Source organism: Amblyraja radiata, chromosome 1 (genome assembly GCF_010909765.2).
Source record: "Amblyraja radiata isolate CabotCenter1 chromosome 1, sAmbRad1.1.pri, whole genome shotgun sequence".
In the NCBI taxonomy this organism is placed as follows: Eukaryota; Metazoa; Chordata; class Chondrichthyes; order Rajiformes; family Rajidae; genus Amblyraja; species Amblyraja radiata.
In genome coordinates, this window is record NC_045956.1 from 56,782,839 (window position 1) to 56,804,083 (window position 21,245).

The 21,245-nt window shown below is 45.6% G+C and overlaps 1 protein-coding gene across 3 annotated transcripts in view; it reads right to left on the reverse strand.

Annotated features, from left to right (window-relative positions):
- The window catches only part of snca (synuclein alpha), a 77,194-nt gene extending 62,795 nt beyond the window's left edge, over window positions 1–14,399 (reverse strand). The window contains exons 1-3 of one of the 3 annotated variants that reach the window (XM_033022338.1): window positions 14,025–14,399; window positions 12,973–13,014; window positions 472–617 (exon numbers count right to left, since the gene is read on the reverse strand). In XM_033022338.1, the coding sequence (XP_032878229.1) occupies window positions 472–617; window positions 12,973–13,014; window positions 14,025–14,145 (309 nt within the window). In that variant the 5' untranslated portion in view covers window positions 14,146–14,399. The remainder of the gene's footprint in view (window positions 1–471; window positions 618–12,972; window positions 13,015–14,024) is intronic. The other 2 variants (XM_033022329.1, XM_033022346.1) reach the window with 2 other exon arrangements.
- Between the last annotated feature and the right edge of the window lie 6,846 nt (window positions 14,400–21,245).

Sequence of the window (21,245 nt, forward strand, 5' to 3'; positions counted from 1 at the left end):
AAAACTCACTGATGGTTGGAGATTACAAGGCTTCAAATCTCCTCGCACTGAAGAGCCCAATTAGACCAAATTAATTGTCAGCTCAACACAGCACACTAGTTGATGCAGACCAGGGAGTGAAACATTCTCACATGGTTCGATGCATTTGCAAATTCAAATAATCCAGCCCACATTTCAGCTTAATATTTTCAGCTTCTTTGAGCTCCATGTCGGAGATATGTTTTTTTAATATAAGCATTCAGTGAGCAATATTGCTCGGCAGCCTATGGACTTGCGTGTCCCTACATAGCCAGAAGATTCGATTGAGAAGCTGGTGACGTCAAACACACACACAATCTGATGCTGAAATGGATAAATTATTTAACAAATCCCACACCACAACCATGAGAACAGAGAGGAGTGTGTGTCTTGTGCATAGTAATATCAGAGCCTGGGGGAAGGAGAAATGAAATGAATTTTTGAAAAGCCAACCTGCTTCACGAGCTGTTCCTTCTTCACCAGTCCGGTGGCTGCTGCTATGTTTCCAGCTCCTTCCACTGTCTTCTGAGCGACTGTGGACATTCCTGTCACCACGGCTCCTCCGACGAGCGACGCCTGCTCCTTGGTCTTCTCGGCCACTGATCAGAGATAAACAAAAACACAGGGGACGTTCTGACTTACTGCACACTCTCAGCTCAAGATGGGGCATGCTTTCCAATCAAACACTGAACACAGAACAGGACAGCACAAGGACAGGCCCTTCTGCCTGTTTGACCATAAGTTCTTAAGTCACGGGAGCAGAATTAGGCCATTCGGTCCATCGAGTCTACTCCGCCACTCAATCATGGCAGATCTATCTTTCCCTCTCAATGCCATTCTCCTGCCTTCCCCCTATAATCTTTGACACCCTTACCATGATGACAATCTGAATTAATTCCATCCACCAGCACATGAATGTATCCCTCTATTCCTTGACTGTTCATGTTTGTGACGATGCGCCTCTTAAATGTTTTATATCTGTTTCTACCATCTCCCCTAGCTGTGTGTTCTGGGCACCTATGTAAAAAAATGTACCTTTTTCACCTTAAACGTATTCCCTCTAATAATGCACATTTCCACCCTGGGGTGGAATAAATATCTATCCTGTCTGTATCTCTCATAATTTGATATACTTCTATCTGGTCGCCTCTCAGCCTCCAACACTGCGGGGAAAACAATACAAGTTTGTCCATGTAGATGCAAGGAACTGTAGATGCTGGTTCACAAAAAGGACAAAAGGTGCTGGAGTAACTCAGCGGGTCAGGCAGCATCTTTGGAGAACATAGATTGGTGACATTTCAGGTCGGGATCATTCTTCAGTTTGTCCAATGTCTCCTTGTGACTGATTCACCCCAATCCAGGTAAAATCCTTGTGAACCTCTTCTGCACCGTCTCCAGAACCTCCACATACCTTCCTGTAATGGGGTGATTAGAACTGCACTACACCGTCCAAATGTGGCCTCACCACAGTTTTATGCAGCCGCAACATTTCATCCCAACTTTCATACTCAATGCCCCAACATGCCTTCTATCCACTTGTGTTGTAATCTGTACAGAGAAAAATGGTTCCGTGCACTAGACAAAACCACTTATCCAGTGGGTTTGTTTTTAGTAAGTGTCGCAACAACATGAGAGAGTGCAGAGGAGTTTTACAAGAATGTTATCAGGGTAACACAATGGTACAGCTGGTCGAGCCGCTGCCTTACAGCGCCAGCACTTGGGTTCATTTCTGACCACCAGTGCCAACTGTGACAGTGTGGGTTTTCTCCGTGTGCTCCAGTTTTCTCCCACATCCCAAAGATATTCAGGATGAAAAGTTAATTGCCCACTGTAAATTAAAGAAAGGAGATGAGAAGGATTCCCTTTAGCCAGAGGATAGTGAATCTGTGGAATTCATTGCCGCAGACGGCTGTGGAGGCCAAGTCATTGGGTATTTTTAAGGCAGGGATTGACAGATTCTTGATTAGTAACAGTGTGTCAAAGGTTAGGGGGAGAAGAAAGGAGAACGGGGTTGAGAGGGATAGGTAGATCAGCTATGATTGAATGGTGGAGTAGACATGATGGGTCAAATGGTCTACTACTGCTTCTATGACTCATGAACTCATGAACCCCGAGTGTGTCTGTGAGTGATGGCATCTAGAGAGCTTGTTGGGGATGCGAGGACAACAGAAACATTTGTAGTTCTGGATTAGTGTAAATGGGTTCTTAATGGTCGGTGTGGTCGGCTCCATTGGATTGAAGGTCCTGTTTCCATTTCACAATGGCTCGGTGACTGCAGAATTACACCTATAATTATAGACTGGCTCGGTTGGAGGTGGGGGGGGGGGGGGGGGGGGGGGGGGGGGGGGGGGGGGGGGGGGGGGGGGAGAAGAGGAGGGCTAATTTGTTTCTTTGCACCAAAGGAGAATGAGGAAATATTTACTTGAGGTGTGTGACAGACTGAGGCAGGGCAAACCAAAATAGGTAGAGGTGTCAGTGATGGTGGGCAGATTTACGTTAATTGATAGAAGAGTTAGAGGGGAGCTGAGATTTTAAATAAAACAAATTCACTCCACAAGGGGTGAGGGCCCAGAACTCACTGCCTTGAAGGGTTGAAGGGTGGTGGGAAAACAAAGAACTATATTGACACTTAAATAACTTAATCCAACCAAGAATAGGATGTGGGTTTAACCTAAACTCGTTTTTTGGCTAGCATAACTATGCCTGGGCCAAATGGCCAGTTTCTCTGTTATAAATTTGTATGATTCTGACAATGCAATCATTTACAAATACTCATATCAACAGTAACTTGCATTAATATAATGCTTTAAACCCAGTAAGATACTCATCTCTTCCCAGGTGCATTAACAAACGCAATGTGATGCAGATATGAAGCCACATGACCAAAGGTTTGATAGACAAGTTTCAAGGGGGAAGAGAGAGTGGGGAGAGATTTTCCAAGTATTGCTGCTGAAAGACAGTCGATCAATATCTATCCCACAGCTCTAATCATTACCAGAACAATCATGTTATCTTTTTCATAGACATCTGTGAAAATTACTCTTACCATGAAAATGGACCCTCAACCTCTCTGTGTCTAAAATAATATTATTGTGGTGACACAAAGAACACAAGTTGCTGGGGTAACTCAGAGGGTCAGGCAGCATCTATGGAGGACATGGATAGGTGACGTTAAGGATTGCGACCCTCCTTCAGACCCGTCCTCCAAGAGATGCTGCCTGCCTGACCCACTCAGTTAATCCAGCAGGATGGGATGGGTGACCCAAAAACCCAAACACTTAAAGTTGGGGGTGGATGGGGGGGACTGATGGTAAGACAAGGCCAGAACAAATCGGGGCCAACAACACATGACCAAGGAAGGGTGGAGCCATAATCGCTAGAGCCATTTACCTATTTCTATATAATGATACTACCTACAGTATTTCTATGTTTACTCATTCACTGAAAACCATTCTAATTGGATCAATTGGGAAGTTGTTGCATACTGCAAGCACTGCATTTCAAATTTCAGCACAGGTACTTTGAGATGAATGGCCTCTGTCAATACAGTACCATTCTGCATTTCTAGTCATAGATTTGTTGGCAGCTGATGCGACCACTTGGATGATGGGTGAAGCCGTTCAACACATCATATTTGGCCCCAACACATATCACTACAAGTGGTAAGGTGTACTGTAGGTTATGCTCTAAATGGAATTGAATTGTAGATAGACTTGATATAATAGACTTGACCTAACTCTGCTCCTATTTCTTATGATCATGATTAATTCATCCACCCAAATTGATAGATCCACTGAAGTATTAGATAATGGGCACTCGATCAAGTTTCAGTTTTGGCATCTACCACTTCATCCCAATTGCTGGCTGCTCTGAAAATTTGACCTGGCATTCACATACCATCGCAGACATTACCGTCTTACCAATTTTCAACATGCCTTATCAATCTCTCCCTTCCCTCCCCCTCCATTCCTTCCCCTAGCTACCCATTTCAAACCTCATCAATCCTCTGAGTTTGACAATTTGCAACTCCATAATTCTTTTGTTTCACGCTTTGTGTCTGTTCATCTCTGGGTTTTGTCCAACCATCTGCTTATCGAAACCCCTACCTTACCTGTGTTGACCTATGACCTGCCGTGCTTTGTTCTGCGTCTCCATTCTTCTAGCTTTCTTTTACCCCAGCTGTACATTCTGTCTGAAGATGGGTCCCGATATGAAACGTCACCCTATCCATGTTCTCCAGAGATGCTGCCTGACCTGCTGAGTTACTCAGCCTTTTGTGTCTTTTCATAAACATATCATCTTCTGCTGGTGTGTTGCTTTAGTCCTAAAGTCGCTCTTTGTGAACTATCCTTTGCTCTTCAGGTTGTTATATATAATCACCCCCCTTCAAGGCAAGATGGGCTGCAGCCCCAGGATAGTTCATGTTCATAATTGATAGGAGCAGAATTAGGCCATTCGGCCCATCAAATCTACTTTGCCGTTCAATCATGGCTGATATATCTTTCCCTCTCAATCCCATTCTCTTGCCTTCTCCACATAGCCCCTGATCTTCCTTGCAATCCAACCTTGAGGCCATTCTCAGCCACAGCCATCTTATCTATACTGGTATGTTGGTCGGAACATTGCTCTTGTGGTCGAAACAATACAGAGTGAAGTCCTACCAGAGAACGGAGTGCTTTTGGCTCGTCAAGTCAAACTCAACTGAGATAGCAATATAACTAAGCATATCGTATTGGCTCATGTCTAACAGGATTAATCCCACAAAGCAATTATTTGAAAAGTTTGGAGACACAGGCAACTGCAGATGCAGGAATCTTGAGCAAAAAAAAACTAAGTGTAGGAGGAACTCAAGTGGACCAGGCAGCATCTGTGGAGGGAAATGGACAGACGACATTTCGGGTCAGGACCCTTCTTCAGATGGAATAGGTGGAGGAAAGCTGGAAGAGAGGCAAAGTCTGGCGAGTAATAGGTAGATACAGGTGGGGGGGGGGGGGGGGGGGGGGGGGTACTGACAGATGGGTGTGGACAATGACAAAGGATAGATATAGAAAGGAGACAAAGCAACATCAGATAAGGAAAAAAATGTAGTGAAAAGTAAAGCCCAATGAAAGGAAATGAATGGATGAGGGCAGGGTGGAGTGTGAAGAGAGGAAAACTGAGTGCCCTGAGAAGGGAGAGGTGGCGGATGGATGTAAGGAGGTGGGGAAAGGAACAGGGTGACGGGTAGTGGGAGATGGTGGGAAAATGTGTGTGCACCAGGTTGGGGGATCTGGAAAAATAGCTTCCTGCCACTCAACTTTTCATACAGGCCAATTGTTCCCTTTTTAGGATCCCAACAGAGGATAATGTTGTCAAGTCCTCCGCTGAGCATGGTCCTCCAAAACTCAATTCACTCGTCTCCCCGAATCAATCTTCTATCATTCAACTTCCAATATTTTCCTGACTGTTACTGGCGAAGAAATGGTTGCAGATTATTACTTCCTATTTCCGGAGCACTGAATGCCCTTGAGGAGATATTTTTAATTAAATCTAACAAAATGTAGCATGATGGGCTGCAGCACTGAGTTTATTGAATGTGTGAAGGACTGGTAGGAATATGGAAATATCCCTACATGTCCACCACCGATTTCCCTGCACATAGAAACATAGAAAATAGGTTCAGGAGTAGGCCATTCAGCCCTTCGAGCCTGCACCGCCATTCAATATGATCATGGCTGATCATCCAACTCAGTATCCTGTTCCTGCCTTCTCTCCATACTCCCTGATCCCTTTAGCCACAAAGGCCACATCTAACTACCTCTTAAATATAGCCAATTAACTGGTCTCAACTACATTCTGTGGCAGAGAATTCCACAGATTCACCACTCCCTGTATAAAAAATGTTTTTCTCATCTCAGTCCTAAAAGATTTCCCCTTTATCCTTAAACTGTGACCCCTTGTTCTGGACTTCCCCAACATCGGGAATAACCTTCCTGCATCTAGCCTGTCCAACCCCTTAAAAATGTTGTACGTTTCGATAAGATCCCCCCTCAATCTTCCAAATTCTGCACCTTGGTTCCTGAGTTTGCCGGCTTATCCATTTTGCCGGACCAACAGAGGCCTCATAATAATAATACAACAAAACACCTCTGGCCCACTAATTATACCCCACCCATGTCTATAAAGCACCAAGGACTGCTAGAAACTTAAATAAAACAAATATTAATTGTAAATTAAATGTGCTTATGCGTGTCATTGTGTCTGTCACTTGGACCTGGCTTAGAAGCCATAGCTAGGGATAAATATAAACAAAATAAGCTCACTGAGGGATCACCACCAACAACTGCAGAAGTAAATAAATAACTCTATCGGGATGGAGGGACATGTCCCGAAATAGCACGCACTACACACAGTGCCATCTGTGGCCGCCCAAGGAATTTTAAGTGCGTTCTCGTAATCTTGTCCGGATTAAAGGCGGTGCCGGATGATCAGCTGACGTAAAGTTGGTGGTGGATCGGTACTTACATAATCAGGTGGTACAGCTGGTCGAGCTGCTGCCTCACAACATCAACAATCTGGGTGCAATATCTGCCTGGAGTTTGCTGTGATTGTATGCGTTTCCCCAGGCAGTTCATCTTACTCCCACAGCACTGGAGCTGCTGCCTCACGGCGCCAGAAACCCCCAGGGTGATCCCGACCTCAGCTGCTGCCTGTGTGGAGTTTGCATGTTCTCCCTGTGACCGTGTGGGTTTCTTCTGGGTGCTCTGAATTCCTCCCACTCCCCAAAGAAGTATGGGTTTGCAGTTTAATTGGTCTCTGTAAGATTGCCCCTAATGTGGAGGATTGCAAAACGTAGAACTAGTGTGAACGGATGATCACTGGTCGGCGTGGACTCGCCGGGTCGATGGACTTGTTTCCATGCTGCATCTCTAAACTAAAGTAACATGGTCCAAGTGATGATAATAAACTAATACCAACACCAATGTCACTTGGTAGGGTAAGTGGACACTGCAAATTGCCCCAAATATGTGGTGAGTGTTAGAATCTAAAAAGAGTTGGTGAGAATATGGGCAGAATAAAAAATGTGATCAGTGTAAATGAATAGCTATCGGCTGATGTGAATTTGATGGGCCGACTGGTCTGTTTCCATGCTATCTCCGTCTCTCTATGACAATAGGTGGGGTAAATACTTGTTTCCTATTGAGCTATTTATCCATTATAATTGTATTTGTATATTTACAGACTATAGTTTAATCACAATAGAACTGCGTAAGCATTTGTTGTTGAGAAATCATCATTTTTGTATTGAAACATGTGGGAAACAATATTCAGTGGTCAGGCCAAAATATGGGTCCTTGTAGGGAACTTGAAGTGTTGCTGCCTTTGAATGGCTGCCCTATTTTGAAAGGATATGGAGGCATCTCTATAAAGGGTGACAAGGAGGTACGTCCTGAAAACAATTGCCACCCGCACCGGAAGAGAGGTGGCACAGAGGTAGAGTGGCTGTCTTACAGTGCCAGAAACCCAGGTTTGAGCCAGACTACAATTGCTGTCTGTATGGAGTTTGTACGTTCTCCCTGTGATACTTCACACTGTATCTCTCATACTTCAGAGAAACAGCGTGGAAACAGGCCCTTCCACCCGCCGGGTCCGCGCCGACCAGCGGATCACCCCGTATACTAGCACTATCCTACACACCCAGGGCAATTTACAGAAGCCAATTAACCTATAAACCTGCTGGTCTTTGGAGTGTTGGAGGAAACCACAGCACGTTCCAGATACTCACCATTCTCTGTGTAAAAATGTTTGGTAAAAAGTTTGGACGTACCTTTAGAAAGGAAATGGGGAGGAATTCATTTTGTCAGAGGGTGTGAATCTGTGGAATTCATTGGCACAGACAGCTGTGGAGGCAGAGTCATTGGGTAATAGTAAAGCAGAGATTGACAGGTTCTTCATCAGTAAGGGTGTCAAAGGTCACGGGGAGAAGTCAGGAGAATAGGGTCGAGAGGGAAAAATTCATCAGCCATGATTGAATGGTGGAGTAGAATCAATGGGCCAAATGACCTAATTCTGCTCCTCTGACATGAACAGGAAAATTCAGACAAACAACAAGCATTGGCGAATGTCTTATCTTTGATATATTTATTTGTTCATAGGATTTTGAACCTCACTGGAAATGCTGACAATTATTGTCCTTCCCCGACAACCCCAGAATTAAGAGACATTGATGAATCTGGAGTCACATGTAGGCCGTGCTTAATAAATCTACTCTGATTAAGGCTTGTATGGCAATCCAATAGATCTGTGGTTGCCACTATTGATATATTTATTCAAGTAATTGGGCTGAAATTCCACAGCTGCTGCTTTGGGATTTGAACTTCCATCCCTGGATCAATAGTCTAGACAACTGGATGGTAGCTCGGTAACCTAATCTTCATGCTACCTCATCCCCGCTCACCGCTGCTTCTCCCCTTCCCTATTAGACAAGAGGTATAGATGTGTGAAACTCCACACCTCCGGATTCAGGGAGAGTTTTTTTCCCAGCTGTTATCAGGCAACTGAACCATCCTATCATCAACTAGACAACGGTGCTAAGCTACGATCTACCTTATTGGAGACCCTTCGGACCTACAGTATCTCTGATCAAACATTACTGGACTTTATTTTGCACTAAACATTATTCCCTTTATCGTGTATCTGTACAGTGTGGATGGTTCGATTATAATCATGTATTGTCTTACCGCCGACTGGTTAGCATACAACAAAATGCTTTTCACTGTACCTCGATACAGGTGACAATAAACTAAACTATATGCTTTAAATATTGATCTGCATTGCATCAGAAACAATTGCGTTCAATTCTATGCCCTGGTCCTCTGTGGGAGAATCAAATCTACTGGTTACCAATAACTCTTGACCTAGAGACGGAAATTAGCTACTGATTGGCTACAATCTCGCATATTTACATGTAAATGTTCATTAATATGCACTGTCCCTATAAACAAATTATTATTATTATTATTATTATTATTATTATTATTATTATTATTATTATTGCCAGAGCTTATTGTAAATTCACATTTAGCAGCCTCATTGACAAAAAGATCAAGTCGCCCTTATACATGCCCTGCAAAAATCTACAATCACCTGAGTTTCATGTTCTACTTTCTCTGAAAGGTTTTTTGTGAGAGCATTAACACTAGAAACAAAAGCACAGATAATAAAATTGGTGGATGAAGTTACCTCTATTTTATAATTTAATGGGACAGTTATCAGATCAAGACAATCTTTGTCACACAGTTCCTGGTTGTAGATATTCTCTCTCAATTTGCTCACATATTATATATGTATGTGCGTGTGTGTCTATCCATGCTCCTATCTAACAGCCCCTTAAACGCCAGTATTGTATCTGCTTCCATCACCACCACTGACAGCGGGTCCCAGGCACCAACCACCCATAAAAACGTGCACCGCAAAACTCCTTTAAACTCTGCCCCTCTCACCTTAAACCTGTGGCCTCCAGACTGCAACAGTTCCACCCTGGTTCTGACTGTCTACCCTATCTATGCATCTCATACTTTTGCGTACATCTGTTAGTTCTCCCCTCAGCCACCAGCACTACAGAAAAATAATCCAAGTTCCACCAGCACATAGTGGTGGCTTAAACCTTCACAATTTGCGCATCCAGTTTTTCTCAAAGGCAAAATCATAACTTCCATTCCCAGTGATGAAGGGGGGAAAAAAAGCAAAGAGACTCCTTTGATTTTTGCGAAGGCTTTGCATTTCGCCACAACATCATTTTGCTCACATATTCTCTTATCTCCCTTTCACTGCACAGTGCTGTACTCGGGACTTAATTTCAAATTAAATCAACTGGATTCCGCGTTTCTGCTGAAGAACGATCGCAAGAAGACACATGGGGAATATTGTATAACCTCCACTGCATCCAAATTCGCGAGTGGAGAGGCCAAATTAATTGGCAGAGCTGGCAGGCGGAAGCCGAAGAGAAACATTGCCTCGGGTCAATGTCTCGTTAGCTCGTAATTCTCCGATACAGCTTGACACACCGATCGTTCTGCTCCAAATATGTATTGAGCCCACTATTCTGCACAGCAGTTAGTCACATAACCAATGATAAAGCAGACATGAGGGAGAGCGAGGAAGCATTTCACCCCCCCCTCCCACACACAACACCTAATAACTTATTAGGCGTTGTGTGTGTGTGTGGGGGGGGGGGGGGGGGGGGGGGTGAAATGCTTCCTCACTCTCCCTCATGTCTGCTTTATTAAATAAGGATCATACGGATCAGCCTTGGTTAAAGTCAGAGTGCTCTAATTTGAGAGCATTCTTGGTCAAACCAGATGCCAAATGTTGGAGGGGGAAAAAAGACACAAAGTGCTGGAGTAACTTAGCAGGTCAGACAGCATCTATGGAGAATAACGATAGGTAACTTTAGACTTTAGAAATACAGCGTGGAAACAGACCCTGCGGCCCACCATGTCAGTGCTGACCAATGATCACCCAGACGCTAGCACTATCCTATACACTCGGGACAATTTATAATTTTACAAAGTCAATTAACCTACAAACCTGCACATCTTTGGAGTGGAAGGAAACTGGAGCTACTGGAGAAAACCCACACAGTCACGGGGAGAATATACAAACTCCATAGGGACAGCACCCGTAGTCAGGATTGAACCCTGGTCTCTTGGCGCTGCAAGGCAGCAACTCTACTGTGCCACCTGCCTGTAGCTTCTCTGGTTCGGATATGAACTCGGATTTCTAGTCCGGGGAACAGGTCCTCTCTGGGTTATGAATGCCTGACTTATGGACACCCTAGACAAATGATTGAGCACTTGGGAGACTGGTGGGATGGATGAGGGTGGATTTGTTCACTGCTGCAGGCATCTTCTGCTGGGTGGGAATGAGGCATTTCAGCAATGCCTTGTCCACACACCCCCCCCCCCCCCTCCACCGTTCCCCCACCCCAGCAGCAGCAACAATCAGGGGGCTGAGTGGAGCTGAGCAGAGCTGGGAGTGCTGAGTAGACTCACTCCTCACTCACATGGTCAGTGATGCCCACTCAAGCACTCTGTGTCTTTTTTTTTTATAAACCAGCATCTGCAAATCCTTGTATCTTTTTTTTTTTTTAATAAACATACATTTTAAATTCCATTTGGAATATTTTTGGAGGACCAGGAAATCAAGAACCTGCAGATCCCTGTGTCCATGTCAAACATCTAGTGCAGATGATGTATCACCATTCTGACCCTCTACATTATTATTTCACAGTAGCCCACGGTCTGACTTGCAAGATGCTGCCCCGTTGATTCTGGTCACAACCCTGAAAAGTCAAAATCTAATAAATTAATTATTCTTTGCAATGACATCTTTGTTGAAGTTTGTTCTTTTCAGTCTGTTTTTACTTAATTTGTATTTACATCAAGACATGGCCTCAGGGAATTAACAGATGAAACATAAATATCAAAGAACTGACCTACTGGCTTGATTTAATCAGTACTTGTTTTGCACTGGTACCATGGAGAGCTCCACACAGCCAGGTAGATGCCTCCACAGTGCATGTGTACTTTAAAATCCAATCTTAATGCACTAATCCAAATCACTTTACCTTCTAATCTCACTAATGTTGGTGGTTCCCTGCATTACAACGAATTACATATAATGAATGCTTGTAAAAAGTACTATCATAACATTTCAGAGACATTTGGACAGATACATTGATGGGATGGGTTTAGAGGGCTTTGGGCCAAGCACGGGCAGGTGGGACTAGTGTGGATGGGGCATGTTGGTGGCATGGGCCAGTTGGGCTAAAGGGCCTGTTTTCACGTTGAAGAACTCTATGCATATGTGACAAGAGAACCATTGGCTCTAGAGCACTCTATGTTTCTATCTTACAGCAAGCAGCTGGCAATTCAGCCCAACACATCCATTCTTCTCACCTGCTTTATGGATCACAACACCAGTGAAAAACCAAAGATGAACACATGTGGTTCTGCTGATAGTTACAGAGGCCAATGAGCCTTTGAAACCATAGTTCACATCTGCAACAGCAACACTGTAAGAGCTACAAAGTCCAATATGACTAGTTGGAACATCTTGTTAGCTCTTTCCCCACGTGAGAGTCTACATCGAAGAAAAGCACTGTGCAACTCTGTGGGGAAATAAAATCGATACTCTTCCTGATGCACCTTGCACTTGAAATGGATTTACAGGGGCAGTTTGCATAGACACCACCTATATTCCCTTCAGGGTAAATTATGGATGTGGATCATTGGTGTTGTATGATTAAAGGATCTGAATGGAAAGTTAGGGAATAGGAATCTCTCTTTTGGGAAGAGGTACAATGTTAGAGTGAGGTTTCTCAAGATGATCCCAGATAGTGATGGGATGGGAGAAACCTTCTCCAAGGTCTTTCAGTGTGTGGGGATCATAGTCATAGAGTCATTGGGTCATAAAGTCATACAGCATGGAACCAGGCCCTTCAGCCCAATATCTACACTAGTCTCACCTGCCTGCATTTGGCCCATATCCCTCCAAACCCACCCTATCCATATACTTGTCCAAATGATTTTTGGATTTTGTGATAGTACCTGCCTCAACTACCTCCTCTGGGTCTAAAATAAAAGTTGCCCCTCAGGTTTTGATTAAATCTCTCCCCCCTCTCACGTTAAACCGATGTCCTCTCGTTCTTGATTCCCCTACTCTGGGTAAAAGAAAAGGCATGTATCCTATTTATTCCTCTCATCACTTGATGGCTTGAAGATAGATATATCTTGCGTTATGGATGTGCTAAGGAAGAAAGGCAGGTTGATGGGGGATAAGAGCATTAATTGAGGGAATGCACTAGATGGGCTGAACGGACTTTCCCCATCCTGTTCGCCCCAACACCAAGAAAGAGACCAGCACACACAAAGGGACAAGCACAGACATCTAGAAACTATTAGTCGGTGATACCTGAGGACACTCCGTGAAACACCCCTTCTTTAGTCTTGGAGCCTGAAAATAAATACATTTTTAAAGCAAAATAAGGAAAGAGCCCCGTTAGCATTTTGGAAAAATGGCACAAATCAGTGAACTGATTCTCTCCCCCTCCGCCCCAACCTTTCACTTTCCCCATCAGATCCCCAAGGCGCTGCAAGCAAGCGTGAGGGCTGGTGGTGGTGGGGAGGGGAGGACGGAAGGCAGATTAAGATCAGGACTTGTAGTAAGGGTCGCCCTGACAGATGTGACTGCGGCGATCCAGGGTTGGAGGGGTGCGGTGGGGAGGGGGTGGGGGTCATGTCGCGTTCGGGTCAACAAAAAGACAGCCCACAGCCACCACGCAGGACAGCAAAGGGTTAAACGCGCCATTACCACATTCCTCCAAACCCCCTTCACAAAGCACCACCGCCGGGGAGCAGTGATGTTAACCCGCACAGCTCAACGTGGGGGACTATAACACAAAAGCCCTCTAACATTGAAATCTAGGATTTCATTTTAAATATTGTAATTGACCAGGAAAGAAAATCAGATTTTATTTTATGTTAATCCCTTTAGGTGGAATAAAATCCTGTTGATTATTTTCTGTAACTCACTTCGAGTTTTCCTCTGATCTTAAACCAGGAGCCCTGACCTTGGGATCTCAGTTCTTATCCCACCCAATGCAGTCTTTCCAGACGGGGGGGGGGGGACTAAATCGTGTTTGACCACAAGTAGAGAGAGAGAGGGAGCTTTCTTTTTTTACAATTACCTTTCAGCTTGCAGTTACAATTTACAATTACCCAACAGCTTGCAGTTAGAAAGCGCGAACTCTCAGCTAAATACTATGGACATTATTCTCCATCCTCGCCAGACACTTGATGCTTTTTTCCCCCAATGACTTCCACCATCATCATCCTTCTCCACACTATCCTCCCTCTCTTGTGATTTCCCCCACGGAGTATTCTCCTCCACGGCCATACCCGCTCCAGGAAAAACATCACCTTGGAGGGATTTGAAGCTGTATTTCACGATTGCTGTTCACCTACCCACGTAAAGCACCCCATCCTTGGTCTTCCCCGCCGCCTCTGCCACTCCTTGCTTTGTTTTCTCTGCCGCTGCCACCACCCCGTCTTTGGCTTTGGAAAGCCCTTTCATGAACATATCCATGGTCACCGTGTGCGAGAGGGAGAGCGAACAACCGTCTTCACCCTGTCTGTTTCACGAGCAAAACCATCAACCTCCAGCCGCACGCTGCACAAGTTGACTTCCTTCCCTCCCTCCCTCCTCTTGTATTAATTGCTCGGTCTATCAGCACATCGCTGCCTTGTCGTTGGTTGGAGAGGCGAGGTCGTGTAGAGGCGAGAGCGCCGAACGCTGAAGGATGCTTTGCCGGAGCAGATTGCAATGACTCGGGCTCAGGCGCGTCCCAATCTCGGCAAGCGGGCGTGCATCCTGATTTGTTGGTGCGAGGGGGACTTTCATCTCCCTGCTGCTCCCGACCCTATTCGGCTCTCGCTCTCTTCCTCTGAACTCTTCCAACATTGATCAATAATGCATCATCGATGATTGGTACTTTTTTTTCGTTTCGTTTAGTTTATTGTCACTAGATGGATAAGGGCCAAACGCAGGCAGGCGAGACTATTGTAGATGGGACATGTTGGCCCGTGTGGGCAATTTGGGCTGAAGAGCCTGTTTCCACGCTGTATGACTTTATCACCCCATGACTCTCCGACGTGTACCGAGGTCCAGTGAAAAGCTTTCGTTGTGTGCTAACCGGTCAGTGGGACGACTACATGATTTCAATCGAGCCATCCATGGTGTGCGGATACATCAGGGGCTGCATGGGTGGAGCCCCTGTAAAGTGACTGTCTTACAGCGCCAGACACCTGGGTTCCATCTTAATTCCTCCCTCTTTCCAAAGATGTGCGGGTGTGTTGGTTAATAAACCTCTGCACATTGTCCCTAATGTAAAGGATAGACCTAGTGTATGAGTGATCACTGGTCGGTGCGGACTCGGTGGGCCGAAGGGCCTGTTTCATGTTGTATCTCTAAACTAAACTAAGCTAAACTAAACTAAATGATAAAGGGAATAACATTTAGTGCAAGGTAAAGTCCAGTAAAGTCCGATTCAAGGTACACAAAAAAGCTGGAGAAACTCAGCGGGTGCAGCAGCATCTATGGAGCGAAGGAAATAGGCAATGTTTCGGGCCGAAACCCTTCTTCAGATTCAAGGTAGTTTGAGGGTCTCCAATGAGGTACATGGAAGCTCAGGACTGCTCGCTATAGGATTGTTCAGTCACCTGATAACAGCTGGGAAGAATCTGTCCCTGAATCTGGAGGAGCGCATTTTCACACGTCTGTACCTCTTACCTGATGGGAGAGACAATAGACAATGACAATAAACGATAGGTGCAGGAGTAGCCCATTCGCCCTACGAGCCAGCACCGCCATTTACTGTGATCATGGCTGATCATTCACATTCAGTACCCCGTTCCTGCCTTCTCACCATATCCCCTTACTCCGCTATCTTTAAGAGCTCTATCTAACTCTCTCTTGAAAGCATCCAGAGTATTGGCCTTCACTGCCTTCTGAGGCAGAGAATTCCACAGATTCACAACGCACTGTGTGAAAAGGTTTTTCCTCATCTCCGTTCTAAATGCCTACCCCTTATTCTTAAACTGTGGCACCTGGTTCTGGACTCCCCCAACATCGGGAACATGTTTCCTGCCTCTAACGTGTCCAATCCCTTGATAATCTTATATGTTTCATAAGATACCCTCTCATCCTTCTAAATTCCAGAGTATACAAGCCCAGCCGCTCCATTCTATCAACATAACTGTCCCGCCATCCCGGGAATTAACCTTGTGAACCTACGCTGCACCCCCTCAATAGCAAAAATGTCCTTCCTCAAATTTGGAGACCAAAACTGCACACAATACTCCAGGTGAGGTCTCACTAGGGCCCTGTACAACTGCAGAAGGACCTCTTTGCTCCTATACTCAACTCCTCTTGTTATGAAGGCCAACATGCCATTAGCTTTCTTCACTGCCTGCTGTACCTGCATGGCAAGATGGAGTGGTCAGGGTGCAACTTGTCCTTGGTTATGCAAGTGGCCTTGCCGAGGCAGCATGAAGTGTAGAGGGGGTTAAAGTGTAGAGGAGGTTAGTTTGTGTGATGGTCTGGGCTGCATCCACAATTTGCTGCAATTTCTTGCAGTCTTGGATGGAGCTGCTCCCAAACCATGCTGTGATGCATCCCGAATAAAAGCTTTCTTTGGCGCATCTGTAGAAGTTGGTGAGAGTAGTTGGGGACATGCCAAACTTCCGTGAGATGTTGGAAGCGGAGGCTGGGTTTTCTCATCATCAGAGCTGCCACACTTTGGATGGAAGAATCAGAATATGTCAACTGACTAGAAATTAAGTTTTGCGATACAGCATGGAAACAGACCCTACAGCCCACTGAGTCCATGCTGAACATTGATCACCTGTTCACACTAGTTCTATGTAATCCCACTAATCCCACTTGTAATCTTATCCACTGCCTTCATACTAGGGACTATTTAACAGAGGGCAGTTAACCTACAAACCCACATGTCTGTGGGATGTGGAAGAAAACTGGAGAAAACCCATGTGGACTCAGGGAGAATGTGCGAACTTCACTTTTCTATAACATCATCATAGAACATAGAACAAAGCAGACAGTGCTGATGTAATTCACCATGTCAGGCAGCATCTCTGGCGAAGATGAGTAGGCAACTGACAACCTCTCCTGGCCGAATTACAATCCCTCCAAACACCACGGCTATCTGGCCAGGAAACGGAGGAGATAAAGAAAATGAGATTCATTTCAGCTATCCCTCATTCCAGGTCTACTGAATAGATCATAGAACATAGAACCCGACCTGAAACGTCATCTATCCATGTTCTCCAGAGATGCTGCCTGAGTTACTTCTTTCTTTTCGAAACCAGCATCTGCATCCTTGTGTCTACAGAGAATAGTGTCCTACAGGCCCTTCAGCCCACAATGTCAATGCTGAATCTGATGCCAGGTTATCATTCCTATACATGATGCATATTCCACCATTCCCTGCATATCCATCTAAAAGTCTTATGAAAAACCCCTATCATACCAGCGTACACCACCATCTTTGGCAGCATATTCCCGACACCCACCACCCTCTGTGTAAACAACTTGCCTCGCATATCTCCTGTAAACTTTGACCTTCCCTCCTTAAAGCTATGCCCTCTAGATCTTGTCCTTTCCACTTCTGGCTGTCAACCCTATTTATGCCTCTCATAATTGTATATATGTCTACCAGGTCTCCCCTCAACCTCCAATGTTCCACCCTTAGGATCCATCCTATTCTCACATTCATTGCTCGCCATAATATTTAGGAAATTAGCAATCTGTGTATTGACAGTATTCAGTGACTGAATCTTTGCAATCTTCTTTGACGAAGAGTTCCAAAGATTCATCACCCTCTGGGTGAAGACATTTATAGAGTCATAGTGTCATAACGTGTGGAAACAGGCCCTTTGGGCCATCTTGTCCACACCAACCAACATGTCCCTTCAACACTAATCCCACCTGCCTGCGTTTGGTCCATATGCCTCTGAATCTGTCCTAGCCATGTACCTGTCTAATTGTTTCCAAAACATTGCAATAGTCCCTGCCTTCACTACCTCCTCTGTAAGCTTGTTTCATACACCAACCATCTTTAGTGTGGAAAGGCTACCCCTCAGATTCATATTAAATCTTTCCCTTCAGAAGAAGGGTTTTTACCCAAAACGTCACCCATTTCTTCTATCCAGAGATGCTGCCTGTCCCGCTGAGTTACTCCAGCATTTTGTTTCTATCTTTAGTGTAAACCTGCATCTGCAATTCCTTCCTACACACCCACTATACTCAATACTCTTACAGATGAAGGCCAATATGCCAAAGGCCTTTTGGCCCACCTTATCTATCTGTGACGCCACCTTCATGGAACTATGTAGTTTAGTTTAGTTTAGTTTATTGTCACGTGTACCGGCATACAATGAAAAGCTTTTGGTGCGTGCTAATCAGCTAGCGGAAAGACAATACATGATTACAATTGAGCCATTCGAAATGTGCAGATACATGATGTACCTGCACTCCTAGATCCCTCTGCTCTACAACACTCCCCAGAGCCCTACCATTCACTGTGTAGGTCCTGCCTATGTTGGACTTTCCAAAATATCCTTACCTTACTTATCTTTACCTTGAATGGACAAAGCTTTACTTTGAGTCTGTGACCCCTGGTTCTAAGCATTCCAGCCAAGGGAAATGTCATCCTCAAATGCACACTTCCCACTGGGAGTGGCGGCGCCTAACGGCAGCGGCTCGACTACAGTCGTCTGTCTTTTTTTATTTTTGTCTTATTAAATGTATGTCTTTGAGTTAGTTTTTATTATTTTTTTAGCTGTGTATATGTGGGGGGTGGTAGGGGGGGCTGTGGGGGAAACCGTTTAAATCTCTTCCCTGTGCGGGGACCCGACTATTCCCTGTCGGGTCTCGGATGTCGTTGGGCCTAACATCGTGGAGCCGGCGGCGACCTCCGGCCGGGACTAACCTGAGGGCTCCAGTTGCAGAGCCTGCGGAACTGACATCGCGGAGCTGGCCAACTTCGGAGCGGGAAGAGCTGTGGTGGCGCGCGGCTGCGACCCGACTTTTGGAGTTCGGAGGCACCGGCCGCAGACCCGGTGGACGGGAACATCGGGAGCTCGCAGGTCCCTGGTGGGAGACCACTTTTCCGAGCTCCGCAACGGCGACTTCTCCCGCTGGAATCGCGGGTTTAAGGACATGGAGCCGGGGCCTAACATCGCCCAGCACGGCTTAAACGGCCTCAGGACTTACCATCGCCCACCGGGGGCTTTAACATCGGAGCCCCAGTTCGCCTCGACACTGCAGTTGGACTGCTGGACCACGGGAGAAGGAACAAAGCGAAGAGATAAAGACTTTGCCTTCCATCACAGTGAGGAGATGTTGGAGACTCACTGTGATGGATGTTTATGTAAACTGTGTTAAGTGTGGGTCTTGGATTGTTTTGTAATGTAAAAAACTGTAGAAATTACATTTCGTTCAAACCTAGGTTTGAATGACAATAAATAGCATTCTACACTATAAAATCCCCTACGAAGCTTTATGTGTTCAGCTAAAGCTCCCTCCAGCTTTACATTTCAATCCCCCTCTCCTCTCCTTATCTGACATCCTTTTGTCTTTGAATTGATGAATGGAAAGATGCAGTATGTAAACAGGCAACACATTTTTTTTAAATGTTTAACAGGTAACACGGTGGTGCAGTGGTAGAGTTGATGCCTTAAGGGGCTGTCCCACTGCGCCGACCTAATCTGCGAGCTTAGAAGAGTTTGCCCTCGACTCAAACTCGCAGCATGGTCGACACAGGGTCCTAGGAGGTCCTCTGAGGTCACTGGAACTCTCCTTCATGCTCGAGGGTAGTTCCCGCATACTCGGGGGCCTCAGTTTGGTCGAGGAAAATTTTTCAGCATGTTGAAAATTTTTCCGCAAGTAAAAATGGTTGTTTTGATCTCGTAGTGCAGTGGAGTGGGATCGCTATGTAGTTACAGGCAGTCGAGGGCAGCCGTAGGCAATCTCCTTTGCCGACCGGGCATTTTAATTGGCTCATTGGAGTTTTCAGGACTAAGGAAAACCTACCAGTCGGTTAAATGCCCGCTAAACTTTATTATAAGTTGTCTGGCTTCTTAAAAGTGTCTCCACTCCTTCTCCCCCCCCCCTTCTCTCCCCTTCTCTCCCGTTCTCTCTCCCCCCCCACCCCCCGCACTCTCTAAAGGACTTACCATACACTGTGCCAGCCGTCTTTTACCTTTCTGTTCATCGCGGGTGTGAATTTCAAACAGCACTCCCCTGCTTTCCCTGGCCCCCCGCCTTTGCGATGTGTGTGCGTGCGTGTGTGCGTGTGTGTGTGTGTGTGTGTGTGTGTGTGTGTGTGTGTGTGTGCGGTCGACCCAGCTCGCGGTTTCATCGCTGACGGTCGATCCAGCTCGAGATTTTTCATGCGAGTGCCCTCGAGCTTGAAGGTCGAAGACAGTCGCTGAAAGGTCGCGTCAGTGGGACAGGCCCTTAACAGTGGTCCGACACGGACAGGTGCTGTCTGTACGGAGATTCTGTATTATCCCTCGTGTGTAGGATAGAACTAGTGTGCAAAGTAATTGTTGGTCGACTTGGACTCAGTGAGCCGAAGGGTTTGTTTTAATGCTGTGTCTCTAAACTAACCTAAAAAACAAAAAAACAGTCCCTTTGGCCCATAGAATCCATGCTGTCCTTCGATCACCTATTCACACTAGTTCTATATTCTCCCACTTTCGCATCCACTCATTACACACTTATGGGGCTTTTTCACGGCGCGAGTTGACGCAAGATGTCACCAGAGTGAAGTGGTCGTGGTCCAGCACGAGTCTCGCACAATATAATGGGGGGTAGATAAAGAGTTCCCACGGTACTCGGCATTTCTGTTATTTGTGTGAGTGACTTGTCCGTCTCCCGAGCTTTCGCGTTAAATCTTGAATGAACATCGTGAACTACACGTGACATAAATGATGTAACTTTTTTTTTCACACACTATAAATATCCTCCCTTGGTTGAATTGGCTCATTTGGAGACATGTTTTACTGTGTATGTGGGAGACACAGATGGACTGAGCACAGTACCTCGGTCTTACTGTGTGTGGGAGAGGGGGAGAAAGAGACGTACACTCACAGAGGCAGAGTCTCTCAGCCTGTGTAAGTGGGAGGGAGAGAGAGAGAGAGGCACACACAAGGTGGATGTGAAATCTCACCTGCCTGTTTCAGTGACAGACACCCACCGCCAGTAAATGAAGACACCCCCCATCTGTCTCCCCCTCCTCTCCCTCGACTCCCCCACCTTTCCCTCCCAACTCCAGTCCCGTCCCGACCCCCTGGGAAACTGAATAGAGCAACAATATAGATATAGAAACTGAAACAATATAGAAACTGAATAGAGCAACATGGCAAAAACATCTCTGACACGCTTTACCCCCTTTCTTTGAGATTTTCTGGGAGCCATCTCTGCAAGTGTTCCTGTTAAAAAGATTATGCAACAATGACAATTAGGTGGGACGTCCTCGAAGGACACATGTTCCCTTGTCGATATTGAGACCACTTTTTTTACTCACCTTCTGTCCCCTCTGTCCAGCTTCCGGGTTTACCGTTCGCAGGAGTTCCCACGCGCTATATCTCTAAAATCTGAAG